The 16,049-nt window shown below is 38.6% G+C and overlaps 1 protein-coding gene across 1 annotated transcript in view; it reads left to right on the plus strand.

The window, feature by feature from the left end:
- The window catches only part of DYNLT5 (dynein light chain Tctex-type family member 5), a 25,634-nt gene that overhangs the window by 4,061 nt on the left and 5,524 nt on the right, over positions 1-16,049 (plus strand). The window contains exon 3 of the mRNA XM_006171389.2: positions 11,019-11,113. Coding sequence (XP_006171451.1) covers positions 11,019-11,113 — 95 coding nt within the window. The remainder of the gene's footprint in view (positions 1-11,018; positions 11,114-16,049) is intronic.

Consider the following 16,049-nt stretch of genomic DNA (forward strand, 5'->3'; position numbering starts at 1 on the left):
TGAACCACACAGAAACAATCTCTACTTCTGTGGAGTTTAGAATCTGGAAGGGAAGAGAGTGAGCGAGTTATTCTATAAGTGATGAATTTATTCTGTTTCCAACCTGCGCTACTGTGAGCCGCCAAAGGACATTTAAAAATAGCGTTGGCCAGCCCGACTCCTCATTTCAATACCTGAGGAATAAGGCTAATGGGTCAAAGATCAGAATTTTATTGCCTCCTACATCAAACCAAAGCCCCCCGTGTGATCTGACTTGGATGTATTAATGTATCCTCCACAAAGAGAAAGATGCTCGGGAAATCGAGTGTGATGTTCCCAAATGAAACAATAACTAATATCATATTGCATATTATAGGTCATTAAGTCATATACAATATTCATGTGCTTTTCATAAAAGCCCTATGGATGAGTTAATTAGATAATATATTTTTATTATTCCCAATTATTTTTATAAATGGGAAAATGATAAGTTATTTGATAGATTATATTAAGAAAAAACTGGCTCACTCTATGTAGGAAAAGAAAATGAATTTGGTCTCTCACCTTGTACCATTTGTCAGTATAGATGGAAGACTAAAATGTAAAAAGTAGAACTGATAGAAAAAACATAGCAGACTTTGTGTCCTAGAGGTAAGGAGAGATTTCTTAAATAAGACCTTCAAATTTAAAAACCAAATTAAAAATCTTAATAAATATAGCGACAATAAAATACAGCATTTCTGTTCAATGAATTACACAATAGACACAATTAACAAGCTGGTAGAAGATATATACTTTCTAAAACCCTGCACATTAGCAATAAAACAAAATTATTTTTGATAGTCAAGGGGCCATCAGGTGGCATAGTGGTTAAGGCACTGAACTCCTACATGGCCAGACCTGAAGACTTGAAAAATCACGCCAGGCACATGCACGTGTGTGCCCAAAATCCCAGAAGAATGGAGGAGAAGGGACTGTGGTGTGGCCACCCCCATAGGAGACAATTTCTCACTTTCCCTCTCTCTGAATCTCTCTGATGAGCACCCCAGTTTCTATGGAAAAAATCTGAACAAATAAATAAGTTCAAAGGAGATCATAATTTACAGAAGCAAAGACTAAGTGGCTACTCAGAATATGAAGAGAAGCTCAAACTCACTTGGAATCAGAAAAAAGTAAATTAAAACAAGATACTGTTTTGTACCTGTCTCAATGGTAAACAAAAGAAGGGACGATAATACTAAACATTGTAAGACAAGTAAGATAAACCTGGTAGAGCCATTTGGTGAAGAAACCCAACAGTCTTTAGAAAATATAGCTGTGTGCAGTAAAGGTTCTGCTTCACCAGAATAAAAGACAAAGTTTTTACCATGGCCCCAAAGCCCTGCACAGTCTAGCTGCTCGACACCGTTATCTATCTTCTTTGCCCCTCCAGCATCCTCCTCCTGGTATGAACCGACAGGGTTCATTTTCTCACCTCCTTCAATTCTTTGCTCATGGAGACCTTTCTTGGCCACTTGGTCTAAAATGGCACACAGCCCTCCTCCTCCACTTATTTCCAGATTCTCTTAACTTGGTCCACTTTTCCTTTTCCCTATAGCATTTATTACCTTATAGCATAATACAAAGACTTTAAAAAGTTTGTGGAAAACAAGAATTGGTGCAAAAATAAATAAATAAATAAATAAAATCGAAAGCTACGCCTTTTTGTAGTATGCATTTTCAATGAACTTTTCAAAAACCTCTTGATTTATTTACTTTGCTCATGTGGTATTTTATTGCCTCACTAAATGTCTGTCTTTCCTCACTAAAATGTAAGTCCCATATGAGCAGAGACCTTAGTAGTTGCTTTCAGTGTTGTACCCCAATGACCTAGAATAGTGCCTGGCAAAGCAATTGCTCACTAAATATTCATGACCACAGAGTGAAGGATGATTGCATTACATTAGTTCCTGGCCAAACAATTTATGTTGCTCGTAAACAAGTTAGGTATGCAGAGCCATGCCTGCTACATGCCCACAGTAAGTACTTTCATCTTAAAGATTTAAGATGCATTTACAGCAAATAAAGGAGCGCTTGTTTAATTTTTTATTTTTTTTTTTTTTAGAGCTTTTTGTTGTAGGGCACTTGTGCTCATCATAGAGACAGAGAGACAGAAAGTGAGAAATCACCCTCTGCGGGGGCGGATGCCTTTGCCATAATCCCTTCTCCTTCATTCTCCTCTCGGGATTTTGGACACTCACGTGCGCGCACACACACACACACACACACATCTGATGTGAGTTCCAAGCCTCTGGGTCCAGGACTCAATTGCCGTCAGCCATGTGGGAGTCCAGCAATGTAACTGTTACACCATCTGCTGGTCCCTCTTGTTTCAATTTTTAAAATAAATACATTTTTACCTCCTTACCAAAACATTCTGTTATGCATTTTAAAAAACAAAAACAAAACCACTTCTACTTGCATTGGAAATCTGTGTAATAGGCCACATCCCTCCTTAACTGTCCCATAGCATTGTAGAGGTAACCATGGTGCCCACATTCCAGCGTCACCTGTATAATAATTGCCAAGGACAATGCAGCTTGAACCTATGCATTCAACCAGAGGCTGCAACAGTTTTGCCAGCTGACCTAGACCTTAGCCTCACTCTCTTGGATGGGCACCTGCTCCATGGGCTCTCTTTTTCTATTAACACACTCCAAGTTGTTGTGTTTTGTCAATCCCCATTCCTGGACATCTTCAATCACATCACAGCTGGACTTTTCTCAGGCTGCATGGTTTATTCTTTGTCCTTCAGAGTTACTTCTACTCAAAAATGTATCCAACGACAACAGTTCATTTGTCATTGGCTCATCTCTTCCCTTTTTGAAAATTTTCTTGACTTTTTTTTCCATTACCTTCCTCTTACTAGTAAGATAAGGCCAATAATGTGAATAAAATTCTTCAAAAATGACATAAAAATCCAGCAAATTTGCTATAAACGAAATGGTTACAAAACTAAGCCTCCTTACCAGACAATCAACACAGTCTCCTAATGGGGAGAGCTCGTATGCATTTGCTCTAAGCATAACATTCATAAAAATAGCCATTGGTCTTAGGTGGAAAGTTCCCAAGTAAAGGAAGTTTCTTTGTATATTTTATCTTATATTCTCCATCAAGTTTCCTGAACACAGAAGCTCTCATTTTTCTTTGTATTACCCTGTGAACTTCCTGATTTGCCTGTGAGCAATAAATGTAGAAAGGATGAAGAAAACAAAATGAAAGAATAAGTAGATAAACTTAGATCCTGCATTATTTTTTTCTGTGCACTCTGAAATATGTCCACTGGGAGGCAGCATGTGACTCTGGTAAGAGCTTTCTTTAAAAAAGAAAAAAAAAAGAAAAAGAAAAAAGAAGACAAATGATACTAGTAGAAATATGGTAGTTCCAGGTGTTCCATGGTTACAAATAGAAAGAAGAGATAATATTCTGACCTCTTAGTTTATTAATTTAGTAGCTTTAAGGCCACTACACATTCAAATACTATCTGGCACTGCAGCTTCCAAAGATCTAGATAATGATGACAGTGAAATCATCACAAAATGAGTTAATAATTGTTCAATGCTATTGTAGCTCATACAGTTTAATTGAAATTATTGTTACTATCTCTAGCAGTTGTAACAATAAAGCATGCCTTGCACTTTTTCTGTTTAATTCAAGGATTGGTCAACAAGCAAATTTGCAAGACATGTTTAAGAAAACTGAATTTCATGGCATGGTGGCACAGTCAGTAGCCAATTGAAGTACAGTGCTGGAAGCCACATGGCTGACCCGGATTCAGATATCGAGAGTGTTCGAAACCACATTGGGCATGTGTGTGCATTCCCAGGATCCTGACAAGCTGGAGGCCTGGGGAAAGGAGATCACAGTCTGACAAAACCCAGTTGAGAATGCTTCTCTTTCACTTTTGTGCACATGACATACTATCATGAATTTTAAAATAGTTTTAAAAGAGGAAATTAAATTTCATAAAGGAATAAACATGTCCTAACTTAACTTTTTCCTTATTTTTGTTCTTTTCTATAAATACTACAAATAATCAGAACAGGCTGTTCAGTAACATAGGTCCTTTCCAATGTCAGGCAGGTACAATACAGGAGGATAACTTTTGGTATTTTAGACCAATTTTATGCAACTATCCATATTTCGATACGCAGGCTAATTCTAAGTCTGTCCTCAGCAATAGCGCGTGTGAATCCAGCTATTAGTTGAATTTTGCATTGGGTTAAATTGTTAGTCTAGGGACCAGCAGTTGGCGTAATGGCTATTTTGCTGAACTCCCATGTAGTCCACTACTGTTCCAGTCCCAGACCTGGTGGCTTTAAACTCACGCCGGGCATGTGTGCATGTGTGCCCAAGATCCCAAGAGGAGAATGGAGGAGAAGGGATTGCGGCATGGCCACCCCTCCTGGGTCTCCTTTTCTGTTTCTCTGTCTCTCTCTGTCTTTCTGGCACACGCCCTATGGCAAAAAACTCTCTCTCAAAAAAAAAAATTGTTAGTCTAGATAGAGGCTAACAGGTGGTGCATGTTTAAGGCACTGGACTCCCACATGATTGATCACAGTTCAAGTCCCAGAGCTAATGGCTTGAAAATCACACTGGGAGCCTGTGTGTGGATTCCCAAGATCCCAGGGGGAGAACGGAGAAGGGACTGTGGAGTGGCCATCCCCCTGAGGGGTGATTTCTCACTTTTCCTCTCATTTTATCTATCTTTCTGCAGCATGCAAGTGTATGTACCTACGGCAAATAAGCTAAAGAAAAAAAAAAAATGTTAGTCTCCTCAAAGTAGTTCATTTGTTCAATGTCTTTGCCAGTAGTCTTCATTACCAAGAGTCAGTCACGTTTTCTGTTTTCCTGTGATTGCTTTTAATCTACTTTCCTTTCTAAAACTTTGCCACTCTCTTGGACATGTTTTGCCAATTAATTTTTTTCCATAAGTACCAATTAGCTGACAAAACACATTGGTAGCAAGAATTTTTTATATTTAAAAAAATCAAATTAATTATGGCTTTCCTTTTGCAATGAGACACGTGTCTGGATGAGTTATCATTGTAAACCGAGAAAGTCTGGGTCATACAGAACTGAAACTCACCCAGTCGTGATGTCAGGACATGTACCCAGTAAAATGATCGCACCCCGAGGCTAGTGCTGGTAATTAAAGTTACAGCTTTACAATGTAAGCCTCTCACACATTTGTCTTTAAAGTTTTCAAAGAGTTTAAGTAAAATAAAGCTGTTTTATCAATATAAGATATGTTCAAGTTTTCCTAAGGTGGTGTTCTGAACCGATATTGGTGATTTTCTCATTTTAAAATTTAAGAGCACTTTTATTCCTAAAAATGTACCAAGTCCATATGCTGGGTTAATGTTATTTGCCCATAATGCAAGCGCAAGTATTTTAAATATTTTATCTCTTTCTTTTGTCTTCTTTCTTTCTTTTTCTTTTTTTCTTTTCTTTTTTTTTTTTTTTTTTTTTTTTTAGGCTTTTGCCATAGGTTACATGCACTCATTGAAGAAAGAGAAGAAAAGTGAGAATCACCTCCTGGGAGAATGACCATATTGCAATCCCTTCTCCTCCATTCTCCTCCTGGGATCTTGTGCATGCACACATGCAAGCCCCTCATGATTTTCAAGCCACTAGGTCCAGGACTCGAACCATGGTCAGCCTGTGGTAGTCTAGCACCTTAACCACTACACCACCTGCCTTTTGTCTTTTTTTCAAGCAATATGTATATTATTTTTTCTATTCAGCTTCTTCTTTTCTCTCTCTGCCTTTTTCCAACCCATATATTCTAATGTGAAAACTATCAGCTCTCAGTTTTTAGAGAATCCATAAATGTCATTTAAAAAAACCAGGGCTGGCAGGCGGCAAAATGATTAAGGTGCTGGATTCCACATGACCGACTTCGATTCAAGTACTGTATCTAACTGCCTGCTTTTTCACTTTCCCGTTCTCTCTGTCTTTCTCTGATCAAATTAAAATAATAATAACAATAATAAATAAAATGAAATAAATAATTCATTAAAAAAGACTTCCTAAAGGGTGTGTGTATTCACCACAGAGAGACAGAGAGAGAGAAAGACAGAAAAGGAAAGTAAGGAAGTACCTCCCAAGGAGGATGGTCACACTGTAATCCCTTCTCCTCCATTGCTTTTATTTTGGATTTTAGTCAACGCACTCACACATGCCTGGCATGTTTCTCAAGCTGTGGGTCTGAGATTCAACTTCCTGAACCATCATACCACTGGCTGACCCACAAAATACATGATTTTTAAAAATTAAAACTTGTCTACATTTTCCATGAAGTTATACTCTTGGTTACTACATGGTCAGGGTACAGAAAGCAAATATAGGGAACCAGCAGTTATCATAATGGCTATGTCGCTGGACTCCCACATAGTCGACCGCGGTTTGTGTCCTGGACCCGGTGGCTTAAAACTCACGCCGGGCGCGTGTGCGTGCATGCCCAAGATCCCAAGAGGAGAATGGAGGAGAAGGGATTGTGGCGTGACCATCCCCCCTGGGGGGTGATTTCTCGCTTTCTGTCTCTATGTCTCTCTCTGTCTGGCGAGCGCACGCGCCCTACAATGAAAATCTCTCAAAAAAAAAAAAAAAACAGAAAGCAAATATAACCAAATATTTTCTCTCTGCATGATACAAGTTGCCAAATTCCCAAGAAAAGAGCTGAAATTCTGTACTTGAAAGCTCCATCTCCTCCACCAAACAATGAATGTTTCATGCCCCGCTATTCATAGCATCCCACTTCCAAGTAGCAAACTCTCTATCAGCTAAAATCTTATCAGTTATATCTAATGCTGTTGAAATAATATTTTTTGAAATAATTATTTTATTTAACTTTATTTATTTATTTATTTTAATTTGACCAGAGAGAGACAGAGTGGGAGAGAGAGAGAGAAAATGAGAAAGTAAGCCGCCAGGTCTGGGACCCGAACTACAGTCGAATGGGAATCCAGTGCCCTTAACCATCACACCACCTGCCTGCCCCAGAATTATATTCTCAGAACAGGTGCTTAAACAAAATAGAAGCTTATTTTTCTCTTACTGGACAAAGGCAGTTCTGGGACCTCAGTTTTTATCTTTCTGATCTATTACCACACAGTCATCTCAAGATCCAGGTTATCTGCTGAACTCTTACCATGACATCCACATTCCATTTTCCAAAGAATGTGAACGCAGACTCTCAGGGGTTGAATTAGTTCCTTTGAGGAAGCTCTCAGAATTCCTACCCAACAGTTCCATTTAAATCTTATTGGCTCATAAGCCACATAGTAAAATAGCCCTCAAAGAGACTGAGGAGTCAGTCACCTTTATTCTGGACACAAGTATCTCCACAAATTTAGGGCTGTCTTACCAAGCAGAGGAAAGCTTAATATTAGGGTGGGAAAAAAAAGTCAATTCCTGCCACAATGTTTGCAACGTTTTTCTCTATAATAGTGAAATATTGGAAACAGACTAACTGGCCTAGAAAATATGTGGTTACATGAACAGCACAGTGTTCATATATTAAACACTGCATGGATATTTAACACGCTAATTACGATTTATTGACGTAGAAAGTTATCCAGGATATATATATATATAGATATAGATATATATATCTATATATACATATAGATATATATATCTATATGTATATATAGATATATATATCTATATCTATATATATATACGACTACGTGGGAGTCCAGCGACATAGCCATTACGCTAACTGCTGGTTCCCTCCAGGATATATTTTTATGGGAGGGAAAATAACAGCAACAGCAACATGATCCCATTTGAAAATTATGTCGGGAAAGAAACTTTTTTAAGTTTCATTCTTTATTCCATGAGCAAGAAAGACAAAGACAGACGGAGAGAAAGAACCCCTATCTGTGTCTTTACACCTCAATCCACGCCCAGCTTCAGCCAGTCATAGGTCAGATGCATACGTGTGCCAGCATGTTCAGGGAGGTCTTTGCATGCAAACCCAGAACCTTCCCCTGTGGGTCAGCCTCACAGATCAATACATTACTGCCATGCCACCTTCTAACCCCTGAAAAGGTTATTTTTAGCTTTGTTTTTTTTGTTTTTGTTTTTGTTTTTGTTTTTGTTTTAATGTTAACAAAGGTTATATTACCACTGAGGTTGGTGATGTTTTTTGTGTGTGCAATTTTTATTCCTTCTTTATATATTTCTGTATTTGTTGAAATTTTTATAGTAAGCATATACCATGTACATGATTGCTGTGGAAATAAAATGCCACTGAACTAAATCATCTTCAATAACAACGACAAGAAAAGTCGGTCTGTAAAACTGCATACCAATCTTCAACTAGTGTCTGTGTGTGTGTGTGTGTGTGTTTTAAGAGATTTTTTTGCTATAGGGTATGTGTGCTCACTGCAGAGACAAAAAGATAGAAAGCAAGAAATCACTGCCCAAGAGGGATGGCCATGCTACAGTACCTTCTCCTCCATTCTCCTCTCTTGATTTTGGGAACACATGCACATGCACCTGGTGTGAGTTTTAAGCCACCCAGTCTAGTACTTGGACCACATTCTACCACATAGAACTTCAGCAATGTAACCATTTGCTCCATCTGCTGGTCCTCAGCCAGTGGTTGTTTTTGTTGGTTTGTTTGTTTTTTAAGTTGCAGATTGTTTTAAAAGAATTATTTTATTTAATTCTATTTATTTACTTATTTATTTTAATCTGACCAGAGAAGGACAGAATGAAAAAGAGAGAGAGAGAGAGGGAAAGTGAGAAAGTAAGTAGCCAGATCTGGGACTCGAACCGCAGCCATATGGGAGTCCAGTGCCCTTAACTACCATGCCACCTGCTGGCCGCCATAATGGTGTTTTTAAGCTGCCCTTATGTAGCCAGCTTCAGAGCAATAATATTATAAAGATTATCAATATCCAGTAACACTGAACAAAGCAATAACGAAGACTGTTTATAAAATTTCTTCCTGCTCTTTTTGTCTTAGACTTCTAAATCCTGCTCATTTGAGTTACGTATGCTAATATGCTAACAGCTAATATGATGTTCAGTATGAAAGAAATAAGGCTTCTGTCAATATTATCTGTATGTTTGTGCAACTAAGTTTTAATTGCAGTAGTTATTTCAAGTAATCACTCCCCTGTATTCATCCCATCAGATACAATCATACATGAGACTGTCACTAGGAGGTAAATAGGCTATTTGAAATCTAAGTCAGTCCAGTTTATGTGTATAATGTTAAGCCCTTTGCCTCATTCCCTGTCTCTGAAGCAGGTAGAATAATGACTCCTTTACATACTTCAAAGGATATTTGGGAAGGTAAAATGAGATAATTCATGGGAATGTTTTGCAAAGTTAAAAACAGCACGCATAATATTTGTGGCTGACTAGCTTATCTTAGAATCCAGGGGTTTATGCAACATCGGATTTTTTAAAGCAGAAGCTATCATCTGTGGTACTTCCCCTAACACCTGCAAAGAGTGTGGCCAAACAGGTTGGTTGCTACTTCAAAGGGCAACAGAAAGCTGAGGGAAAACAGGTGTTAAAAGAATGAAGACGAAATCACTAATCCAGAAATCCATTATGAAAAAATGCAGGCAGAATTTCTTGCATCACTTTCTTGGTCTGGGTGGGGAAACCCTAATTTATAATGTAATTTTTACTAAAGCTTTTAAAAAGTAGACTATTGTGAATTTCTTCAACTATCAATGTGCAAGAAGTTGACTAATTCTGAACAGAACTAAGTATCCTAAACTTCTTGCAGAGGGGAAAAAAACCTCAAAGGATTAAGAATAAATATCTCTTTATCATTTAATTATAGCAAACACATGGCCTGCTTAGAGAAGTGATTACCTTGAACACGCACGTGCGCACACACACACACACACACACACACACACACAACACACAGTATATCACCTTTAAAATGGCATCAGTCTTAGGCCAGTAGGTGGTGTGGCGCTTAAGACAGCGGATGCCACATGACTGACTATATGGTTCTAGTCTCAGACCCAGCAGTTTGAAAAAATCACACCAGGTGTCTGAATATGCGTGACCAAAATCCCAAGAGGAGAAATGGAGGAGAGGGGATTGTGGTATGGCCATCCCCTTTGGGGAGTTATTTCTCACTTTCTTTCTCTCTTCTCTCTCTCTCTCTCTCTCTCTCAAGTGCACAAGCCCTACAGCAAAATTAAAACAAAACAAAACAAAATGACATCTGTCCTACCTTCGACTTTTACAGGTGGAGAAAATTGTGGGTAGAGCATTCTGAGACCACTATTAGATACAGTTGAATTTTCTCTGAGCCAAACTGAATTAAGTTGGGCCTTAAGGGGGCTTCTCTTTGCCTGGGCCTCCTGTTCAGCACCTGGATAAGCTCATATTGCCTTGGTAACCAAGCCGAAATCCTTTCTTACTCTTGAAAGGGTGATTGTTGCTCATTGATTAATGGTAGTTTGGATGAATTGCGGTTTCTTTCACCATGCAGATAAATTTCTCATTGTTCTTTCTCATACTAAAGGGATTTGATGAGGTACATATAATAGGGAGCACTTCATAATACCCCACATACAGAAAGAGCTTTTATCCAACACTTTAAGCTTCCTTATGTTTTCCTCAGACCTATGTGTGAGCTTTGCTGACCTCGAGAAAAGCCTTTGCATCTGTGTTAGAGACGCAGTTGACAATGACATTTGAAACATACACCTATTCCTCGGTAGACATAAATCAGCCCAGGAACACTTTCTACATAGTCAGGTGGCCTGGGTCACTACCCTAAGTTTCAACCACTCCATGGATATCTGTTCCAAGGAACTTCTCTGCATCTTAATATTTCCATCTCTAAATGTTCCACTTTAAATAGGTCACTGGGATATTTACATACACTTTCTTGAAATTTTCTTAGAGAAAAGTTTATCTTTGTAACATTTTAGCTTAAGCAATATTGTGGGGTGTTTATATTCATTGTTGTAGTAATGATAAAAATTTTTCTTCTCTTTTGGTTTTAGCTCTCTGAGTACTGTGTCTTATATGGATGAACCTAGCCAACACGACGATGGCTCGCCTCGCCTTACAGTTCATTTGGAAAACACCTACCAGTTGGGTTTGTTATTTTATTCTCACTTCTATTTTAAACTTCAGATTTGGTGACTCATGTTTACTTAACATGATAGCTGATAACCTGCCTCAATATATTGTGCTAGGATTGAACTAAAGCATCATTAAGCCACTCAAGGCTCTTAATTGAGTGGTTTAATGATGTTTTAGTTTTTTCCACTGTAAAATAGAAGTGACACACACTGCCTACTTTTCATTACTAATGTTTCCTAAATAGTAAGCAATTCATTGGTTGGCACTAATGCATATAGTATATTACTGAATTAGAGAACTTCTTGACCATTTCCAGGAAGTTATTTTGTGTGTGTGTGTGTGTGTGTACACTTTTTTAAGTCCCCTCATATATATGGGTATATAAAATAGCTCATCCCAGAAATACTCAGTGAATGAAACATCTTACTTTGTGGAATGTTCATGGGAAAATGGAGTTAAAGAATGAGTTTATTTTGACACCAAAAATCTTTGAAATCAATGCATAGTTGTCTTTATGTGCATTTTCCATGAACTTTGTGAAGACCATTAATGTATATACTCTCTCTCCCCATCTCTCTCCTTCTCTCTCTTACACACACAAAAAATGAAACGGTAAGCACTGCTGTTTTTTTTTAATCCAGTAAAACCTACCAATGTTGTTGGTAAATGGAGTAGAAACCTCAAGGCAAAAGTAAATGATTTGTGGTCCCCTGCTGACAGAGATGTTTATCCTTTACCACTGAGGTTTCGGGTCTTTGAAAACAAAGATCTTTGCACCTGCCCCTATACTCCCAGGTGGAGTCCACAGTGAATATCTTTTCCCATTCATGTTTCCTCATAGACCTACTTGTTTTCTCTAAATGTGTACCTGCCCAGTATTATCTAAATCCATATATAATTACTTCTGTATAGAAATTCCACAGAGACTTACCAAGGGGCACAAGAAGACTCTATGGGCCAGGGTGATTCCATCTATGGCCAGTTAACCCCAAGAAAATTATAGACCATCAGCACATCCCATCAGGCCTTATAGCTAGTTTTCCACAGCAATCCCCAAGACTATATGTATTACAAAACTCCATAATTAGTTGGTCTACTGGTATTTTCACAGTGCCTGTGGTGGACAGATAATATTCCCACCATCCAATATACGTTTTCTTTTTTTCTTGGAGAGGTTTTTCCTATAGGGCGCGTACGCTCACCAGACAGACAGAGACATAGAGACAGCAAGATATCCCCCCCCAAGGGGGATGGCCATGCCACAATCCCTTCTCCTCCATTCTCCTCTCGGGATCTTGGGCACGCATGCACACGCGCCTGGTGTGAGTTTTAAGTCTCCAGGTCCAGGACGCGAACCACGGTCGACTACAGGGAGTCCAGCGACATAGCCATTACGCTAACTGCTGGTTCCCCCATCCAATATACTTTTTATACTCCTTCTGGTGATCTTACAAAGTTTCCTTTGTGAAAGTCCCATCGTCATCATCATCATCACTTTTGATCAACCATCTTTCTGCTGTAGCTAACACTGGGTTTTGTTTGTTTGTTTGTTTGAGAGGTTTTTGCCTTAGGGCATGTATGCTTTGCCAGAGAGACAGAGACAGAGACAGTGAGAAGGAAAGTTAGAAATCACCACCGAGGAAGGATGGCCACACCGCATCCCTTCTCCTCCATTCTCCTCCCAGGATCTTGGGCATGCACACACACCTAGCATAATTTTCAAGCCACCAGATCTGGGACTCCATAACCATGGTAGGCTATGTGAGAGTCCAACAACGTAACTTCTATACCATCTGCCGGTCCCATGCTGGTTTTATAAATGGAGCAATGACTGCTTCTGGGATGGCATATAATCCAAGTCAATTCAACCAAAACCTTGAAGATGAAACTCAGGAAATGTTTTGCTTGTTAGAGAAGTAGATAAGGCCCTGGAAGCCAAACAACTGTAGGAACTATGACAGCTTCTGCTCTCTTACTACCACATGTAGCCTGAAATTGAGAGAACAACTAAGGTCTGCTGTCATCATTTGAGGCCTAAATCAAGTTGGCTGCCCTCAGACTTTGTCTAGTCAGGCAAGCTAAGTTTGAGCAGGGCTTTTTCCCACTTGCAACAAAAAGTTCTGAGCCATCGGGGGCCTATGACTTTGAGCTATGCATGCCAAAAAGGTTTAGATCAGATTCCAACAAGATAAAGCAGTAAAAATGAGAATCCTTGTGTTTCTTTCATCAGAAGCCTATATTTTCACAACTTATTTCCTCCCATAAACTAAAGCATCTTGTCAGTTTTAGAAGTATATTATTGAACAAAGTTATAAAAGTAATTTTAGGAAGAACTTAGTATAGATAAAATACTCCCATATTTTTTTACAAAAGGCAATGCGAATACATTTTTTTATGATTAAAATATTTTATTTTTGACAATTTTAAAGCATTCCATTAGTCATTTTATAGCACTCAGTCAAAACTGCATTTCCACTTCTGCTGGTTTCTGGTTTACTTTGCAGATGAACGGTACCCTGCAGGCTTTTGTTGAGTTTCTCCTATTTACGCAATGTAATACTGGCCAGAATGCGGGGGAAATATCAGTCCACCACTAATACCATTGTATTTAATTAATTTATCATCATTTCTGTCCTCCCATGAAGTAATTACAACTATGAAAATTCAGATGATGTTGGGGGACCAGCAGTTAGCATGATGGCTATGTCACTGGACTCCCACGTAGTCGACTGCTGTTCATGTCCTGGACCCGGTGGCTTAAAACTCACGCCAGGTGCATGTGCATGCGTGCCCAAGATCCCGAGAGGAGAATGGAGGAATTGCGGCATGGCCATCCCCCCTGGGGGGGTGATTTCTCGCCTTCTGTCTCTCTTTATTTGTCTGGTGAGCACATGCACCCTATGGCAAAAACCTCCCTCCAAAAAAAAAAAAAAAATTCAGATGATGGGGTCAACAGGTGGTGCAGTAGTTAAGGCACTGGACTTTCACATGGCTGACCCAGATCTGGCAGTTTGCTTTCTCACTTTCTCTCTCTCTCTCTCTCTCTCTCTGTCTTGGATCAAATTTAATAATAATAAAAAATTTAATTTAATTTAATTTAAAATTCTTTAAAAATAGAGACCAGCAGATGGCATAATGGTTATGTCTCTGGAGTCCCACATAGTCCCTGACCCAGTGGCTTGAAACTCATGTCAGATGTATGTGTGTGACTATGTGCCCAAAATCCTGAGAGGAGAATGGAGGAGAAGGGATTGCAGCATGGCCATCCACCCCCACTCCACTTCCGGGGGGATGATTTCTAGCTTTCTGTCTCTCTCTGTCTTTCTGGTGAGCACACACACTCTATAGCAAAAACTCTCAAAAAAATAATAAAAATAAATTTAAAAAATCAGATGAAACATGAGTATAATTTATAAGAGGAAAAAAGAAAATAAAAAAATATATTTCTTATCATAAAAACACGATTTGCATTTTTCTCATTAATTGATTACTGAAACAAGAGTTTAGAAGAAAATGCAGGCTGCAGAATCCAGTGTATCTGATTTTAAATAATATTTTTTCTAATTACATGGTAATGGTGTTTGAGCAAGTTATTCACCTTCTTTGTACCCTAGTTTCTTCATCTGTAAGTAAAAATGATACATCTGTACATCATAGGGATAATGGGAGAATCAAATAAAATAATAAATTTAAATGGCCTCTCCATTCATTATGTCACTACTCATAAAATCAACTGACTCTAGGACTTTAACATGGATCCCTAGTAAAATCCTCCCATGGCATTCAGTATAGCTTTTTATTAGTTATGAAATAAGTTTTTCACAGGACTATTTCTAAAACTATAATGAAAGTGTTATCCAGTTTCTCCGAAATACTGACCGATCATCAAGTCAGACAAAGGTTTTCGGTGGCCATCTTTTTGCCAAACTAAGACACCTGCCTGTGAATGAAGCCAACATAGTGGAAAGTAGAATCTAAATATTAAGGTAAAAAGAAAGCAAGAGGGAGGGAGAGAATCCTTTGAGTTCAGTTTCCATGAAGTGCTCAGGCCCTACCTCCAGTGTCAGATTCTCTGGAATAAGACTGGTCAGTCTCTCAGCATTGAATCTGTGCTATGATGGGGGCCTTCCTGCCCCTGAAGGCCTCACTGTCTCCCTGCTCACACCCTCGCCATCTTGCTGCCTTCTCCACAGGGAATCTCCCTTCCTTCAGAAGGCAGTAATCGCAGTAACAGCAACAGCACTAAGAGTAGATATCTAATGACTGTTTTATTACGTGGAAGGCACTGCTGTAAAATTTTTAAATATTTTATCTCATTTAATCCTAATGAAAAAATAATATGTACTAATTCTTATTATTACCCTGATTTGGGGGCTTTCCTGAGGCACAGATATGTTAGGTAACCATATCCTTGTTCTATCTTAAATCAATTTTTAAGAAGAAGTTTTAATTTTTTGGGGGGGCGGGGGGGGGCGAGTCTTGACCTCTTAGGTCTTTGTCTTCTGGTTTCTAAGACATTTTTACCAGAATAAAAGCTTTCTAAAATAAAAAGAAAAGAAAAGAAAAGAAAAGCTTTGCCATTCATATTACTTCACTCTGAAAGTAGCTTCAGGAGCTAAATTCTTTCTCTTCTCATGTCATCATTCCAGTTTGAACAAGGCAAAAGATGATTCTGGAAGGACAGAGGAAAGGTCACAAAGAAATGAGAAAAGAAAATGCCACTACAATATTTCATAATATTTTAAAAATAAAATCTTGATAATGAAATTTAAAATAAGAACTAAATGAAGGGTTGAAAGAATACTGGTACAGCTGGACTGTGGAATCTACTGAAAACAGGGACCCATGTGCCACCAGCATTCACTAACCTGTGGAGTGTGGGCTTACCTCCTTTTTTTTTTTTTTTTTTTTTAAGAAAGAGAGACAGAAAGCGAGAAAACCCCCCCCCG

Source organism: Tupaia chinensis, unplaced genomic scaffold, assembly GCF_000334495.1.
Source record: "Tupaia chinensis unplaced genomic scaffold, TupChi_1.0 Scaffold149502_1, whole genome shotgun sequence".
Classification (NCBI taxonomy): domain Eukaryota; kingdom Metazoa; phylum Chordata; class Mammalia; order Scandentia; family Tupaiidae; genus Tupaia; species Tupaia belangeri.